Source organism: Rhipicephalus microplus, chromosome 7, assembly GCF_043290135.1.
Source record: "Rhipicephalus microplus isolate Deutch F79 chromosome 7, USDA_Rmic, whole genome shotgun sequence".
In the NCBI taxonomy this organism is placed as follows: Eukaryota; Metazoa; Arthropoda; class Arachnida; order Ixodida; family Ixodidae; genus Rhipicephalus; species Rhipicephalus microplus.
The window spans coordinates 71,825,053-71,841,939 of NC_134706.1; the positions used below are offsets into that span (position 1 = coordinate 71,825,053).

Here is a 16,887-nt window from a genome sequence, read left to right on the forward strand (position 1 = left end):
TCACAAATTGTTTCTGCCACAGTTAGCTGCACTCTGGAAGCATTATGGACATGCTGGCAGTTGTTCAACACAGACTTTCCATCAAAATTGGTTGGAGTGTGCATGCCGCTACTTTCACTGCGAAAGTAATGAATTTTTACGTTGTCACACGTATTCATTTTCATGTGAAAGAACTGAACAGTGACAAAGGAGGAAAGTGGCAAAGCGCCAAGGAGTTGAAGCTCAGCCGTTGCACATGAAGTGAATAAAGTGTGTGTAAACTAGGGGTTGAATATTTTACTTCAGTTTTGAAAATAAGAGCTTCTTGTCAGGAACAGAAGCCTGTACATAGGCCTAACAGATGTGTAACTGCATATTTATAGGTAATAAAAACCTAATAAAAACCCCGAGAAAACTACTGTGCCATGTGCAACAATCGAATTAGAACAAAAGATATTTCAGCTATAATTTTATTTCGTCATAGCAAAGGAACAAATTCAGCCAGCACGCCTGCATGTTCAAGCTCGGCTAGGAAGCGAGTGTGCACTGTTTTCTAATTATCTGGTGGAAGGCATGGCACAATCTTGCTACAAAATCACTTTAGGTTAGGTCCATGCAGCATGTAACCGTATATCTGCACACTGTAATAATTATAATATTATTTGGTGTTTAACGTCCCAAAACCACGACAGGATTATAAGAGATGCAATAGTGGAGGGCTCTAGAAATTTTCACCATCCGGGGTTCTTTACCGTGCACCTGGATCGAAGTACACGGCCGGTCACTGTATGAAACCGTATATTTTGAGGGGTACACCGTCCTTTTTGGTTCAGCAAGGTGTTATATTGGGGAAAATACGATGTGACCTGAACAAATGTAGTGCTTCTCAAAATGTGCAGAGAACCCGAGCTCCCCCGCCCTCAAGGAAAAAAAAAGCATTAACTGCGTCGCGGAGCAAGCATATCTGCATAAGGTGCCATCGGACTGAGTTTCGGCAAATGTATCGCAAAAAAGAAATAATGGTGAACTGAAAGCAACATACGCTCTCAGTACACTCAGAAGGAAGTCAATAGAAGCAAGTTTATAATACATATCAAAGAAACGCGCGTCGCAACTTGTATGAGCGGCCAGCAGCGAGCTGCTTCTGCAGGCGAAGCTTTTATCGAAGATGCCTGTGGTGCTACCTCTCTTATGCGACACCAACAGCTTCAGAAAAGCGGCGGAGTAAGCCCTTTGCCCTCTTCTAGTACAATGTACCGCTACCCACGACACCATCGGGGTTCTCCTGTCCAGCTTCGGCCACTCGACGCGTCTGGGTCAGTTTCTGACGCCTCCTCGCAGGAGTGGACATCAGTGATGAGGTTTTTTACTGTTCAGATTACGCGCACTTCGTTGCGTCAGGGACGATAACATTCGCAATATATTGGTGAGGCAGTTTTCTGTTCCTTTCTTCCTTAGTGAAAGCAACACACAAAAATAGACACACAAAAAGGATGCTACACGGGAACACAACGTGATACAACCAAAAAACACAGAAAAGCAACGCACATGCTGATATTTTAAAGGTGATGTTGAAAACATTTATTTGCCAAAATAAAACAAGGGAGGCAAGGAGTGACCGCCTCATAAGTGGACGGCACCCAAAACGAGTAGGTGGGGATGCCTAGTACGAGACGCCATTAGCGCCGGCTGCTGCCTGGGGTCGTCTAACCCAGGTCTTTTGGGGTCTGAAGGTAAGATCATTCATTTAGGGTCACTCCCACTCCTCCCGGGTAGGGTTGATGATAGGGGATACAGCAGGGTTGCACGGGCAGGCCTATACCATGTGGTAGATGTCCGAAGACTTTAAGCGAGAGTGTGAGCAGCAGCCGGAAAAGGTGAATTCAAAATGTTTGAAGGCTGCCAATCACAGCACACTGTTCTTAAAGAGTCGAAGTGAAAGCCGCTTCTCCACTTTAATTAGGCCTTTGTATTGACGTGAATAAATGCTGCGATCGAATTGATAATAGTCTACAATTTCGAGGAAAGCATACACCAAACTGAATTCAAGGTCGTATTGATTGCGGGAGGTGAGTGGAAAGGCCAGGTGAGGTGCTTCTGAGCAGGCACCCAGACTATACGGCGGGGTGCAAGGGCTCTCTGATGGACCAGCGTTGCATTAAGCGGTAGGCGAGGTGCGCGACACAGCCGTTCATGATGTTTTGGCAGGCCCCTCAAAAGCCGGAGATGAGGGTTTGCTACGTGGGGTGACAAGCAGTCAATGCAATGACAACTTCCTCCACGTAAATTATGTCCCGGGCTCATAATGTGAGCCCGTAAAATCTTTGGTTTGCGTGTACGACAACGGCCAAGTACCAGCCCTCATGGTGAGGGCCGGTGGTGTCTACGCAGAACACGTCAAATTTGCATCCAAAATAGCGGACCAGGGCTTCCGGCCGCGCCAGGCGCCAGCCATCGTGGTCTTCTTTTGTCATATTGTTTGGAAGAGCACGTAAAGGGCGCATCTCTACTTAAATGGAAATTGAACACGATCCTCCGTGATTTAAATGTGTTAAATGTGTTTGCGGGCTAAGAGGCGGCGCTCCTTCACCGTCTGTGAAAGTCGAGTGTACTGATTTGTGGGCAGGCCTCTCGAAGCTCCCGAAACGCATTCATTATACCCAGGCCTAGAAGACGCTGGTGATGGGTGTTTGCAGGGATGTCGAAGGCTGTTATAACAATTTTGTAATGAATAAATTAAATTACATCCTTGTCATGTTTTCGCAGGTTGAGGTATGAGTTAGGATCTTAGGTTCTACTACTTACGAATTCATGTGCCAGTCGCAAGGCATCTCTGCACTGTAGCACCCCGCCTTTACTAGAGACCTGGCGGACCATGCAGCCTACCTGGTCGGCCACCTTCCGGAGCTTGGCCAATGTGTTGTCTGACCGTCTGTTTTGACAAATGAAGAGCCCCAGAACCTGGATGACTTTTTGTTCGGGGATTGGACTTGTCTGCAGTGCGAGTTTAACTTGTCCCTGTACTTGGGATAGGGGCGTATGTGCACGAATTCTATTTTGGGTGGCGAGCACGGAAGGCCACACTGGTAAACATAGTGGTCGACTATGCTTGCGGCTTGCTGCAGGTTCGCCTCCATATCTTAGAGTGTGCCCTGCGGGGCCCAGATAGTGGTGTCATCAGCCTACAACCCATGTGAACCGAGAACGTCAGCCGCTGCACCGTGCTACAACAATTTGGTTGGAGCACTCGACAAGCAGCAGCACATATTGCTTCACTGCTCGTCTAAGCAGGGGATGCTGAAAACGAATAATGCCAAAAGGAACACCGTGTATCCAAACAACCTAGCTATCTTTTGACGAAGGGCGGCTGGTAGCACTCACCGAGTGAAGGTGCGAAAAAGATCTCCACTGCTGCCACAAAATGGGCACACTCCTCGCGTAGATAATTTTTTGAAGGACATGAATGTTATGGGCCGGAAAGTTCTGGCCAGGCGGTACATTAAAGAAGCACACTTGGCATCAAGAAAACTGGCAGTGATGAGCTTCCTGTTAGAAATGTAGCGGCACTAGTAAAATTGATATCAGTTCGCAGGTAGCTCTAGTGTCAGTTTATAGAGTAACTCGTCGAATTTGATTAAAGAAAATTCTACCTCAGGGTGAACCTTTTGGAGACGGGCCAAAGTAGAAGCGGCCCCTGCATACGAGGCAGAAGGCGTTCCCAGTCAAGGCACCGAGCTTGAAATTGCCTGAGGGGGGTGGGTAGCCTCACACCGCGCGCTCGAAAAATATGACGTAGAGCTTCGAGTGAGGAGCATATTCGAATCGAGAGTTACCCAAGTGCATATAACGTATATCGCTGTGGTCACAATGCCCAGGTCAGGAGTACAGGGTCCTCCTCCATTCCTTCGCAACTAGAGCACGAGGCGTGCCAAGTACGAAGATTAGCCACTCCAAAGAAAACAGAAAAGAGCCCGTCCAGGACTAGCCTGGTTCGGGGCTTAACAGGCACAGCGTAAGCTACATATGTATTAAAACTAAACAACAATGATCAAATTATGGTAATACTAGCTCTAAGAGGACGTGACAAAGCACTCAGTCACCCAATCCTGTTGTTCAGCATGTCCTTAATTAACCGCCAGTTTTCGGTAGTCAGGCCATTGTTTTTAAAATAGAACACCACTATGTGTAGCCACTTCTTTACGGGCAGGCAATGAACGGGACGTGGGCTGAAAGAAGCGCAGTTGAGATACACGACACTGTTTTTCGGTCTATTCAGCCTGGCGTGGCCCAACGAGCAATTTTATTTCATTATGTCAAAAACGGACCAAAAAGTTGCCTTGTTAGAGACACCATTGACGAGGTCATCTGTGTAGGCGAACATTGTCACTGGCGGTGATCATGGCGAAAGGGGAAATCAGCCGACGCTGGTGTCCTTGGAAATTCTCTGCAAGAGCGGCTCAAATGCGAGCACGTAGATAACGGGCGAAAGTGGATCACTCTAGCTGACTGCACGGCACACATTGCAAGGCTCCGAGATGCGATCCGAGATGACAAATGACGCAAAAATCTAGTTCAAACCCATTCGGCGTGGAGAAGCACTTCAGAGAGTACTCGCAACAATGCCTGCGCACTGTGCTTGCCGGACCAACTGCCGGTATCAGATTTCTTCCTGGCGCTGGTAGAGAACGCCGGGAAAACTTGGAAGAGAGAGAGGGGGATGCACTTTGGACGAGGTTCAGGGGGGACGCAACAAGGTTTTTGGTCCACGGCACGACCGCTACTCGTCTACGTTCTGGACCCACTCATAATGTCGGACCTTCGGCTCTGCTCCGAAGGCTCCTAGTGGAATTCTCGGCGGTCCTCCCGCTGTGCTCTCAAGTAATATACTTTGACTATCATTCATCTGAAAACATTGCTGTTTACCAATGTACAGATTGAACCTCCTTATTGACCGAAATGGAGTAATTTATGCTGTTGGTTCATGCATTTTATGTCTGTTTGACTTTTGAGCAGTTTTGCAGTTTGTGAATGTCTTTGACGCTTGTCGTAAGCCAGTATTGAAATGAGTGGCGTACACGCAATGATCTAACAATGGCTCAACTTACCATAGTAACATCCACGTAAAGGTGACAATTGTAGGCTCGTATTATTATATTGCATTTGCTGGGTCAATGTAGTTTCTGTAAGTTTTTTTGCATCTCTGTAGCATTTAAATTACCTATGTCTGTTCTCGTCATTTTTTTGTATATGAACTATGAATCACCTGTGGCGTACTGCACACCACGACCCGTCATTTACGTTTTTGTGCCACACGTGCCTGGAGAAGAGAGTTAGACGACGACCGTGACAAGACTTTCGCTTTTTTTTGTTATGAACAGCCAGACGTTATCGCCACCCTTTCACCTGCTCACGCTCACTTTGGTCTATCCCAAGTTAAGCCGGCAATCGCAAAAGTACCCAAACGTTGGAACCTAGATGAATGGATTCATGAATCGATGGATGTATGGATGGATGGATGTATGGATGAATGAATAGATGGAAGGATGGATAGATGGAAAGATGGATGGATGGATGAACGAACGAACGAACGGATGGACGGACGAACGGATGGATGGTAGATGAAAGAAAAGCAGGGAGGTAAACTATATGTGCATTCAGTTTGCTTCCCTACACTGGGTGACGGGGACTGAAAGATTAAAAGAAAGACATGAAGGAAAGAACAATAGAATACACGTGAGCCTAAACTAGACTGCTGCTTTTGATAGTTGTAGACGTAGGATGCTAACGATTCTTGTAGTTTATGAAGCAATGCTTCACATTTAAAAGTTATCTTCGAACATGGTTATTTGACTGCTACAAAATTAGAACTTAAAATATTGTTTGGGAAACATTATGGCAAAGTGCAGCGTTTCACTTCAAAGATTTTGCAAAATTTGTAAATGTCATGAAATATACATACTCGTCCCATGATTTTGCTTTTGACTGAAAAAAATAAGAAAATCATATCAAACGACCATTATTTTCGTGATCAGTACGCGATATCTGCAATAAACGCAGATTCCTAATCCTAGGTAACATGATGCCATTGCACGCGGTATGGTAATACGGGTATAACTGGTCCAACATAACATACATTAATTGTCCTTCTACCAATTCTTCACACGAATGCACCCACTAATTGACCAGAGCAACATCACTGAAACGTGAACCTGTAAACATATGGCGTATAAAAATGACCACGGTCGACACTGTCGCGCTATATTATCGTCCCAATGTTAAAAACACCTATTTCAGCCCTTTATTTGCCTATCTTTGAATTGGTGGATAGCGTATTTTTGACCAGAAGAGAAAGCTACACAAGCTTTTTATTCTGGGGTCATGCTATGTACAAACAAATCAGCACTCGTTGTCGTAATAGCAAGACACGGGTGCTCACGAAAATTGAACTAGAATTGTGTAGGCTTCAGCGCAATCTAGACAAAGACAATAAAAGACACACAGAACATAGGCGAGCGCGTCTTTACAACGGAGTTTATTTGCTCTTGAACAAACTTTTTATGCGCCGAACCTGCGTGTATTACTTGAGCACAGAAGAGCAAGATAAAACACGATATAAACGGAACCCAAAAACTATAAGCGAAAACAAAGTGCAATGCTTACGAGGGGACCAAACATCAAAGATAATGCACCCCTATATCACACAAGGCAAATTGAACCTCGAAATTAAGATTGTACATGATTTATACTCTAAAATGGAACCTTCAAAATAAACTTGACGAAGAGCAGGGCGTGAAATATTTAACTTGTCCTGGTGATAATGAAAGTGAGTGTCTAAAAGAAGAAGTGATAGAAACATGGAATCACGTGGGCATAAAACGACAAGACATCAGAACATAACAAAGGTAGGTTTAAAAGTTCTCACTAGTAGCTAAAAAGATTGGTTGCAGTTGTTACCCTGTCTGCGCAGGTAAATCATGACATTATTATTTTGCAGTCATGGTTGTCCTGCAGGAGTATCATGGATTTAGAAATATTGTTTTTTTGGTAATTAGTACTTCCACTTGCAGCTTTAAGTAAAATAAAACAGAATAAAGTATGGCAGACTCTCCTGCCAAGACAATTGGTATAACGAAAGTGCACCAGGACTTTACCGGATCACTAGTGACTGTTTCTTGGATATTCAAGTTTCAGAATGCGCGCAGTGTCTATCTGTAATAAACAGAGACAGCATCGTTTGATGTTAATATATCCATGTTGGCGCCTATTGACATATCTCCATGTTGACGCCTAATGCAGGCTAACTATTCATGTTGGTTAACCACATTAGATACCATTAAAATAGATGAAAATGTTGCCTTACACGTACACGCAGCCGATGCAGAATCTCGCACAAAATGCCAATGGACTGTGCATAACACTGCCACACAGTATTCATTCATTCATTCATTCATTCATTCATTCATTGTCATCATCTGTGGAAACAAACGACGTGGTTTTTTCCCCGAGTAGTTGGGTAACTTGCCTTGTTTTCGTTCATACACCAACACATAACACTTATCAAGAGCGAAATACATAGTTAGTATTTTGAATTTTCAACAATGCCAAGTACATGAAAAGCTGAAAATACCGGGGCGCTCACTGTCGGCACATATTGTCATTGTGTGGCCTTCGAAATAAGTGATGACGACGCCTCGTTGCTCAGGCCGTTTCATTTTACAAGGAGAGTGAAATCACAGAAAGTGACTTGCGAGCCAAAACAGCCTTTCTCATTGGATGGTGAGCTTGTGCTAAACTTACCATCCCGGGATATGCAAGTTACTAAAAGATCGTACGCTAAGCTTGGACATTCAATGAAAAAATGAAGTTAACGAAAACATTGTAAGACGTCCAAGAGACCAGAAAGTAAATGTAACACTCATGATTGCTCTTTACATATTGCTTGCCGTTACTTTGAACGGCGCTCGTGGGGAACGCGTGATGACGGCCACAAAAACAGCATTGAACACTTTTAACAGCAGAGCTGCATGTGTGCTGAATCCCAAAGCATCTTCACCTAGCGATTACATTACTGCGCGTAGACATGGCAGCCGGTCGCCGCTAGCGTATAGCGTAGCGTACTACCAGTACTAACACCGCTCAGCCCCACCTAGCATCAAAACACTCACGCTTTCTATCACGCGTGACGTCATGACACGGTACACAATGTGATTTCCCCGTTGATATGCGACTCAAGCCGCCCACGGACCACCACCTGCTACCCGTGAACCAATGAGTATTGGCGGCTGCCGATGAGCGTGTAGACAGAACGTCGCCAATATGCTTGTGGCCACGGAGTATGTCGATGTCGAGCACAAGACGTTAGATGCGACCCTTATCGTACAACATGACCGTACAGACTTTCGCGTACAACATGACCGTACAAGAAACATCGCATATAATGACCTACAAGCAGGTCTATAGATGGAGCCCTGCAACTACTCTGTCCGCCGTTTTACTAGATGCACTGATGAAGAAATCATCGACGTCACCGCCTACCTACAGAGCACCGAAGAAGCCCGACAACTCACCCGTCTGCGTATCCAGTGCCAGCAAAATACAGACAAGAATCGCTGCAACCTTCGACGGCACTTCGCGGAATACCAGCCTGGCAACCGCCTCTGGGCCTGGACACTGGTACTACGACGTGGACTATAGGTCGAAACCCCTTTGACAATTTTGTGGGTAATACAAGGTGCTTCGACAATTAGGAGCTCTAGAAGACAAGGTTATTTAGGACGCCAATACGAATCCTCAACGGCACCGTGCACTGCTCGAAGTCGTGCATGTCGTATGCCTCAAGCCATTTTACGCACCTTCAAGAACCAGGACTGAACTTCTCGATTTATTACTGTGCTTTCTTGTTTTTGCGTATTGTTTATTGTACTTTCATGTTCTTGTTTTATTAGTTGTTGCAAGCATTTTATAGCCTGTTCCCTTCAGGCATTGGACCGACGTTTTTTTTTTAAAGGAGGCATTGCCACACGTGTTATTTGGGCGCGGTTGGTTTAAGCTCACAAAGAGACTGATCAATACTCGGCTATGATTACGCGTGAGTATTCGACGAGCTCCATATTTGTAGTAGATCGTTTTGTTAAAATTGCGCACTAGACTCGAACACCAGTAGTGAGGCTAGAAATCTCGACATGTGATGTACAAATATCGGCAAGTCCTGACAATAGAATCATGGATGATCAATTCTCTGTTCGCCCACTATCAGTGCCAGTGTAGTGCTGTAATCTGACCTCCAGGGGAATAATCTCACGATGTCTAATTCAAGGGCATGTTCAATTCGGCCTCTCCTGATTGGCCTCTCCTGATTGGTCTTTATTCCACAACGGAGTTTTAACGTTACGTAGTTTTCAGAAATCTCGAAGCAAATAAAAAATTCGGAATGCGTGTACTACTAATGAATATAGCCCCTAGAGGTCCACTTTTAGAGGTCGATTCCTGAGGCCATGCAAGGACTCTGATCGCTTAAGCCCTTGATTTAGTTTTAACGTGGCCACCCACCTGACGCCTCTGAAACACCTGTACGGATTCACTTCGCTGCTTCTCAAATATTCCACAAATATGTGCGGGATTTACGTCTTAAAACCACTATATAATTATGAGAGACGCCGTACTAGAGGACTGTGGAAATTTCGAACACGTGTAGTTCTTTACCGTGCACCATATCTGAGCACATTGTCCTACAGCATTTTCGCCTCCACCGAAAATGCAGCTGCCGCAGCCGAGATTTGGTTCCGTGACCTGAAGGTCAGAATTCAAGTTCATTAGCCACCAAACCACCACGGTGGGGCCCTTCAAACATTTCAACACTCTCATACGCACGTTCAGAATATTCAAGTTTGTTTATAGTCATGTTACTTTGCACTTGGTCTATTTAGTTTTTTTCACGCTGGGAATGCGCTGGCTAGTACGGTGCGCGTACGTGGTCATGTGCGCCGTCATGTCACGCCTCAACGTTTTTTTTTCGCAGCTGAGTGAACTCCGGTGAATCGAACATTTCCACGAATTTTACACCACAAGAATAGCTCCAAAGTTGGATAGGTTCACACGATACTGTGAACAGTCCATGTCGCAAAAATTTTCATCGAAGCACAGAATAAAAATTGAGGTTGATTTTATAATCGAGCCAAGGCGCTATGTGTGGAAGTCGTGTGTACTACCACAAAGGTGCACCGGTGCTTGAAACAGCTTCGCGAATACAATCTGTGCAACTGCCACCTCGAGGTAACAAGTAGGTGTAGTTCCAGTACTGGCTAGCCCCTTTGAAAACATCAAAAGAACCTTTGCATATGTATTCTAAACACGCAGTGAGTTATAGTCAATCGTTGGTCGACTCTCGAAGAAATACTTCAAAAACTAACACATATGACGCATACCTTATTGCACTGTATGGTCAGGATTGTTTGCGTTCTTTAATGATTGCATCGATCTAAGCCTTCTCATGATCTACACTTATGGCACCACTTATCTTAATTAGCCTGCCAAGCCTTCGGTGTACGAGCAATGCACAGCTGTTAATTACTTGCTTAAACGAAAAAGAGAAAGATGCTGCATCGGCGGCTACTCTCTGAGTGCTTCTCATTAAAGAGATGCTTGCGTTAGATAGTACCTGGCCGATTTTCGAGCGTCACTTACCTGTTCTTTTTTCAATTGCAGTTGCCGGTGGATTACATCGTCCCCAAATTTTACAAATTTGGACGCTACACATGTGTACCAAGACTTCTTAAGTGGCCTGGAGTAACCCACAAGGTAAAGACTATTTTCTGATGCGGGTAACTGAAAAGAGAAGTGATTGTTTTTATTTTGGTTAACAGTATGACAAAAGTAGATCTAAAGAAATCGTGAAGCAGTTACACAGCCATTACAGTATTGAGTGTTGTGAGCAACATTACCTTGTCTTAAGTCAAAGTGGACGTTGGACAGCTACTTGACTAGAGCTAGATGAAAAACGAGGTGAGAGACTCACAGGCAAGAGAAAACTGCAGTTATGGAAAGTGATAATCATAGCTTCCATCAAAGAGAAAGCTGGTTTTCAGCTTTCGAAAAAAAAGTAGTCATTACCACTCAAGAGCGTTTTTCTGTCCCTGTTAATATCTGCCCATAATAATCTATAGGTACATGGGTCATGCTCATGAACTTGAGGCAGCGTGTTCAATTGCAGGCTTTGGCAGCTCTGACACAATAATTAAAATTAAAAGCACACCCGTGTATCAGAATTAGGGGACCCGTCAGTCAGCCTTAGAAATTCAGAATCTATTGCTCTGCTCTCACGTGTAACCCAAACATCGGGTTACCCAGCAAGCCGAGTAAGCAGCCAAATGCCAGCAAGCATTGGCCCAAAGCCGAGGGCCTCTCCTACGACATGGCAGTGCATGTAGTAAAGTTCATTCATCTGAGTTTGTCTGAAAACTTCATCTTTGATACTTTTAATCATTGCATTATAGTTTGGCAAGTCAAGCAGGCAAATACGCACCAAATTTTAGAGGGTTTACATAGGTATGGTTGGCAGGGTCGAAGCGTAAAGGTACGCTCACACTTTACGGGCACGCTGTCCACTTCGGCGGTGCCATAAGAAAAGCAAGGCCAAAAAGGGACATCTCTAAGGGGGGGGGGAGGAGGATTTAGGGGAGAAAAAGAGAACAGTGAGTTCCTTAACTGGCTCTAAGAGAGAAGACACCTCAACAGTAACTCACGAGGGATAGGGGTAGAGAAGAGATTAAAAGGATAGAAATTAAAGGTAAAGAGATAGAGATAGGGGAAGTAGAGAGCGAAGCGTAGGGACAGCGAACGACAAAAATAAGGAAAAGACAGGAAAGATGGACATGGTTGCAAGAATCTGAGGACGGGGCACTGCAAGTATGAACTCTTGTCGGCGTCAGGATATAGCGCAGGGTAAGTCCAGTAGGCCAGAGCTACGCTGTCGAAGATCGGTGTTAGGAGATGGCGTAAAGCCAGCCCAGTCGACCAGAGGTACGCTGACGCCGGGGATCGCGAGGGCAGAAACGGTCGGCACGAAATACAGCGAGCGAGTCCGACGAGCGCCCGCCAATCTGCTAGCTGCCGGCACAGCAGCTTATCGTTCCCGACAGACGGAGAGAGGAAAATGTATAGGTGCGGAGAAAGGGAGCAAAGGCCGGCGCCCATTGCTGGTTGGTTTCATGGGAGCCAGCGGAAACGGCAAAAATAGCTCATCGAGCGATTCGATGGGCAACGCAAGTTCCACGATGCTCTGCGGGAGAAAGAGAGACAAACGGCGTCCCGCAAGCGGTGAGCGGCTTGCGGCTGAGTGTCGCGCCGCAAGAGCGTTCGTACCGGCGGCGTGTTTTGGTGTCATATCCCTAGAGATATATGGGAAAAATGCGGTGTCGCTAATATTGGCTGAACGAGGTCAGGTAATCTAAACGTGCTTCTGGTTTGCTGTGTTGATTTTTGTTAATTATTATCCAGGTTGGCAGCGCGCACAGAGTGGATTTGCGAGGCTGGTTGAAGCCGTACGCCGTAGAAATTCGCGTCTTTCGCTGACATGTGTTACGCGCGGCAGTGCAGATCGTTTCACGACAAACGCAGTGGCGCTTAACATTATACCTGGAGTGGGTAGGGAATGCCCCTTGGGTGAGCAATCATGTGTTTCACACCACGCAAGAAACTTTCATTTGCGCTGCCGCACTGAAGCCCCGCTCCGTACAGATTGAGCCATCCGCGCGCCGCAGGCATGAAGGATGACAAAATGTTCGGGGTTTTTGTTGCCCAAAACTTTCTCGGCTCTTGGAAATGTAAACGCGGATCGTTTTGCAATGGATGACGTGGTGCATGCGCGAATTGTGTCGTGATGGGCGAAGTGGTGCACAACATAAATCCGGGAGTGTCTGCATGCCCATTTGGCGTGATATTTATCATGAGATCGTGTGTTAGTCATGACGCAAGAAACCCTAGGACTTGATTTTACTCGCCTATGAACGCAAGCTCATTCAACTACGGTGTAAAAAGTACATGAGGCGATTTGTGAATATTTGTTCATTTGTCACAACTAGGCTCGACGTCTTGTTATTAAACATGACACTGTAGAAGTTTAAATAAACAAATGTGTTTCAGGAATAGCGTCATTATAAACTTTCAAACTGCTTCTGGTAAGTGTACGTTATTTGGAAAAATCAGGCAGCCTTCATCTCTCACACTTTCATGTAAACTAATCCAATGTTTATCTGTGCTATGACTTGAGCATGCTATAAACACCTTACATGTCCACGTTCAATGCATCGATCCCAGTGATTGAAGAATATATAATCAAGTAGTAACATAAATAGATTGCCCATGAGGACCGTAAACTCAAAACCAAAAAAGGAAAAGTACATTAAAGGGCTTGTTTTCTTTGTTAAACACAATAATAATGGGATCGAAGAGGTAACCAGGCCAAACAAAAAGTACACTTAATGGATTGTTTTCTTTGTTAGACACGATATTTTGATATCTTATAGACAATTGGGCTAAATGGCATGATAATCTGTTAAATTTCATTATTATTGTGTCTAACAAAGAAAACAAGCCCTTAAATGTACTTCTTTCCTTCATTCATAATGAGGGACTCATTCTGACAGAGTTGGTGCCTTCATGTAGTATACGAGAAATTATTGAACAGCTGCCAACTCATAGTAAGCTCACGAATTACGCGACGCGAAAAAAAGACAAAATAGTGTTCCACTCTCACCGTCATGGCTACTGACCACGCTCCTAAATTTAATTTACATATACTCCATTAAGTGGACAGGGAGGTGGCCATTGTGGTAGCTCAGTTGGTAGGGTATCGTACATGTTACTCGAAGGTTGCAAATTTGGTCCCTCGCGTCGGCAAGTTATCTTCAAGTCAAATTTTCTTTCTTCACATTTACATTACAAAACGAAAACAAGGCATATTGTGGAGCGAAGGACCTTCAACAAGCTCAGTAACGTGGGCAGGAAAAAAAATAAAAGAAAACGTGAGTGCCTGGGAACATTTGGCAGACGTCGATTCATGAATTATGCATGAAGAATGTAGCCATATTTGAAACGTCCTGCAATGTCGATTGTGATATCTAGCAGTGGGAACAAGTTTGCTGTAAGAAATATCTGAATATGCACCTTTCTAAAACCACCTTTCCAAACCTCCAGGAATCACACAGATCAATGATGCACATACCATGTGGACTCACAGGGCCAAAAAATGACATATGCCATGGTATTTGAGCACGGGCTCTTCTCAAATATTGCATCATTATGTAAGGTTCACTAATTACAATGCGAAATCCCATGCCCACCCCGATTATGTTTCCTTTAAACTCGTCTAACAGAAAAGTACATTGTTTATTCAGATGTAAGTATTACTTGCCCAGCAGGACACATTTCCTAAATAAAAACAAATGACAGCACATACATTTGTAAACGCAAAACCTAGAGCCACTTTGACACTTAAACTTTAAGCTATTTTTCTCCATATTAGATTTCTTATTCTATTACATACTGCTTCTAGTTTTTCATCAGCCTAGCTTATTACACAACTAAGTATATTGCTAGTACAATATTATTTACTAAAGATTCAGTACTTCTTTAAAGATGTGTTGTTAACTTAATGCAGCTTCTTGATGCAGGCCGAAAAATCATTGAAGTTGCTTCAGTAAGCTATTGTCATCTGTCATTACAAAATAAGCACGATGATTGATATGTGAGGTTTAACGTCGCAAACCCACCATTTGATAATGGGAGAGGCCGTATTGGAGGGCTTCGGAAATTTCAACCTTTTAAGGTTTTTTAACGCGCACCTAACTCTGAGCACACGAGCCTACAACATTTCAGCCTCCATCGGAACTGCAGCCGCCGCAGCCGGGTTTAGATCCCGCGACCTGCGGGTCCGCAGCCGAGTACCTTAGCCACTAGACCACCACAGCGGAGTTACAAAATAAGCACCTGTTTTCTAAGTGGGTAATAAGTTGTACAGATGTTGTAGTAATTTTTTTCAATGTTGAAAATTTTTGGATAAAATGAATCAAGATCATCAACTGGTCAGGTAAGCTCTCAATTGAATAAATTACGATACATTTGACATTACCTCACGCCAACCAGTGTCTTAAGAGACATATGTATAGGAAGGGAACTTGAAAAGGCATTTGTATTTTACACCGATAACAAGGTGCTCTACAATTGCCATGGCATGATGAACAATCAGTATTCATTAGGAATGCTTCCAGATTTGACGTAATAATGTTACCTGTAATGAATTGGACAATACTAATTCAGAAGAGACAAGTTGGCATGAGCACTATAATAACAGAGCTGAGCTAGTTGATTTTTTCTTCCTGCTAAGAGACGGGACATGCAAACATGGACACAAGAGAGAAATAAAGAAGCTGACAAATGCTGACTAACAACTGAAAACATGCACAGCAGCAGAAAAGAAAGCACACATTCGAACTAGCCTGCGTATGTCTCGTGTGTCCATGTTTGCATATCGCATATTTTAACTTTTCGCTTGTGATACGCTTGTGATAACTATATACGAGCGGTAAGGATTTGAAATTACGCATTTTCATTTCAGCTCAAGCACTTAGTCATATCTCTATTGCTTCAGTGCTAAAATGCTGCTCAAGTATTTTTTCCTTTAGAACTGTGCAATATGAAAGCATTTCTTATGAAACGTTTGTACATAACCTGCAAGTATCTACCTTTCTTGGGATAGCTTACCAGGTAAAATGATAAGCATTGAGTTGCATTTTAATAAAAAAACTAAGCTTTCATAAGTAATTTATGCTTCTATATCCACACACATACATAATTTTACGGAAGAAATTGTGTTTCTAAGTTGTCCTACGTCTCAAAAGACAAAACTTACTTTTCAGCGACTCTAAGGTCACCTAGCGTATTTTTGCGTGCCGAATTGTGTACTTTTGTCTTTTTGTAAACACCATATTCCTATTACAAATGTGTATCTGGTGTGGTTGCTAAATAACTGAGACATTTTTATGGGTAGGAGCAGTTAATCTGGTAGTATCCTTGTTGTAAATATTGGTGGGTGTTGGGCAAAGCAGTACAAATTAGTCCCGAAACAAATCAGATTTTGAACAAGTTTGCTCACTATAAGTATATGAAATATACATTTCATTCATTACAATGAAACTTGGTAAGTGTTAGGTCATCATTTATGGCAATAGGGGAAAAAGCATCAAAAGACACTCGGAGGGGGCAGGGGAGGGCTTCGTGTTCTCCAATCTAATGTTATATGGCATTTCCAGTGGAGTGTCCTGGATCTCTTCTGAAAATGAAAATAGGAGCAAGACAAAGGCAATTAAAAATCATGCAGGGTCTTTCATGCAGACATGCAGGGTCTTTCTAAGCTTCCACAGCATGAAAAGCTTTGTAAAGTATTCCTCTTTGAGCATCTTTAAACCAAAAGCAAGTTTCTTTTTTCATATCGTTGCTGGCAGTAACTTTCACACCTACCAAGCCAAAGGGAACATGTTTCCTTCTGAACTATATTTATTAACAAATAAACCCCTCTCCGCGCAAAGTGTCACACATCATAACTTGCATTCTCAAAAACTCCGTGAAGCAAGGCTTACAGCAGGCGTTATACTAGTGGTAATAATCAATACCAGAATATTCAGCACTTTATCAAACTTTAAATTCAGGCTCTAAAATTACGCCCTAGTTTTATAAATAGATGTTCACATTGCATTATAATTTTATAGTAACTAGTACACTACAGTCACACATGGCATAGGACCCTTCAGGTTGGCTGAACAGAAAGGAGCAGGTTATAACAAACTGTGTAATGAGCTTAGAGATAGCAGGCAGTGAGCTATAGTAACTTCAACAATATATAAGCCCTTGAGA

At 43.7% G+C, this 16,887-nt stretch overlaps 1 protein-coding gene across 1 annotated transcript in view; it reads right to left on the reverse strand.

The window, feature by feature from the left end:
* Nucleotides 1-16,887, reverse strand: part of LOC119185560 (japanin-like-RA1) — a 109,990-nt gene that overhangs the window by 40,451 nt on the left and 52,652 nt on the right. The window contains exons 5-6 of the mRNA XM_075870029.1: nucleotides 10,663-10,803; nucleotides 5,939-5,961 (exon numbers count right to left, since the gene is read on the reverse strand). Coding sequence (XP_075726144.1) covers nucleotides 5,939-5,961; nucleotides 10,663-10,803 — 164 coding nt within the window. The remainder of the gene's footprint in view (nucleotides 1-5,938; nucleotides 5,962-10,662; nucleotides 10,804-16,887) is intronic.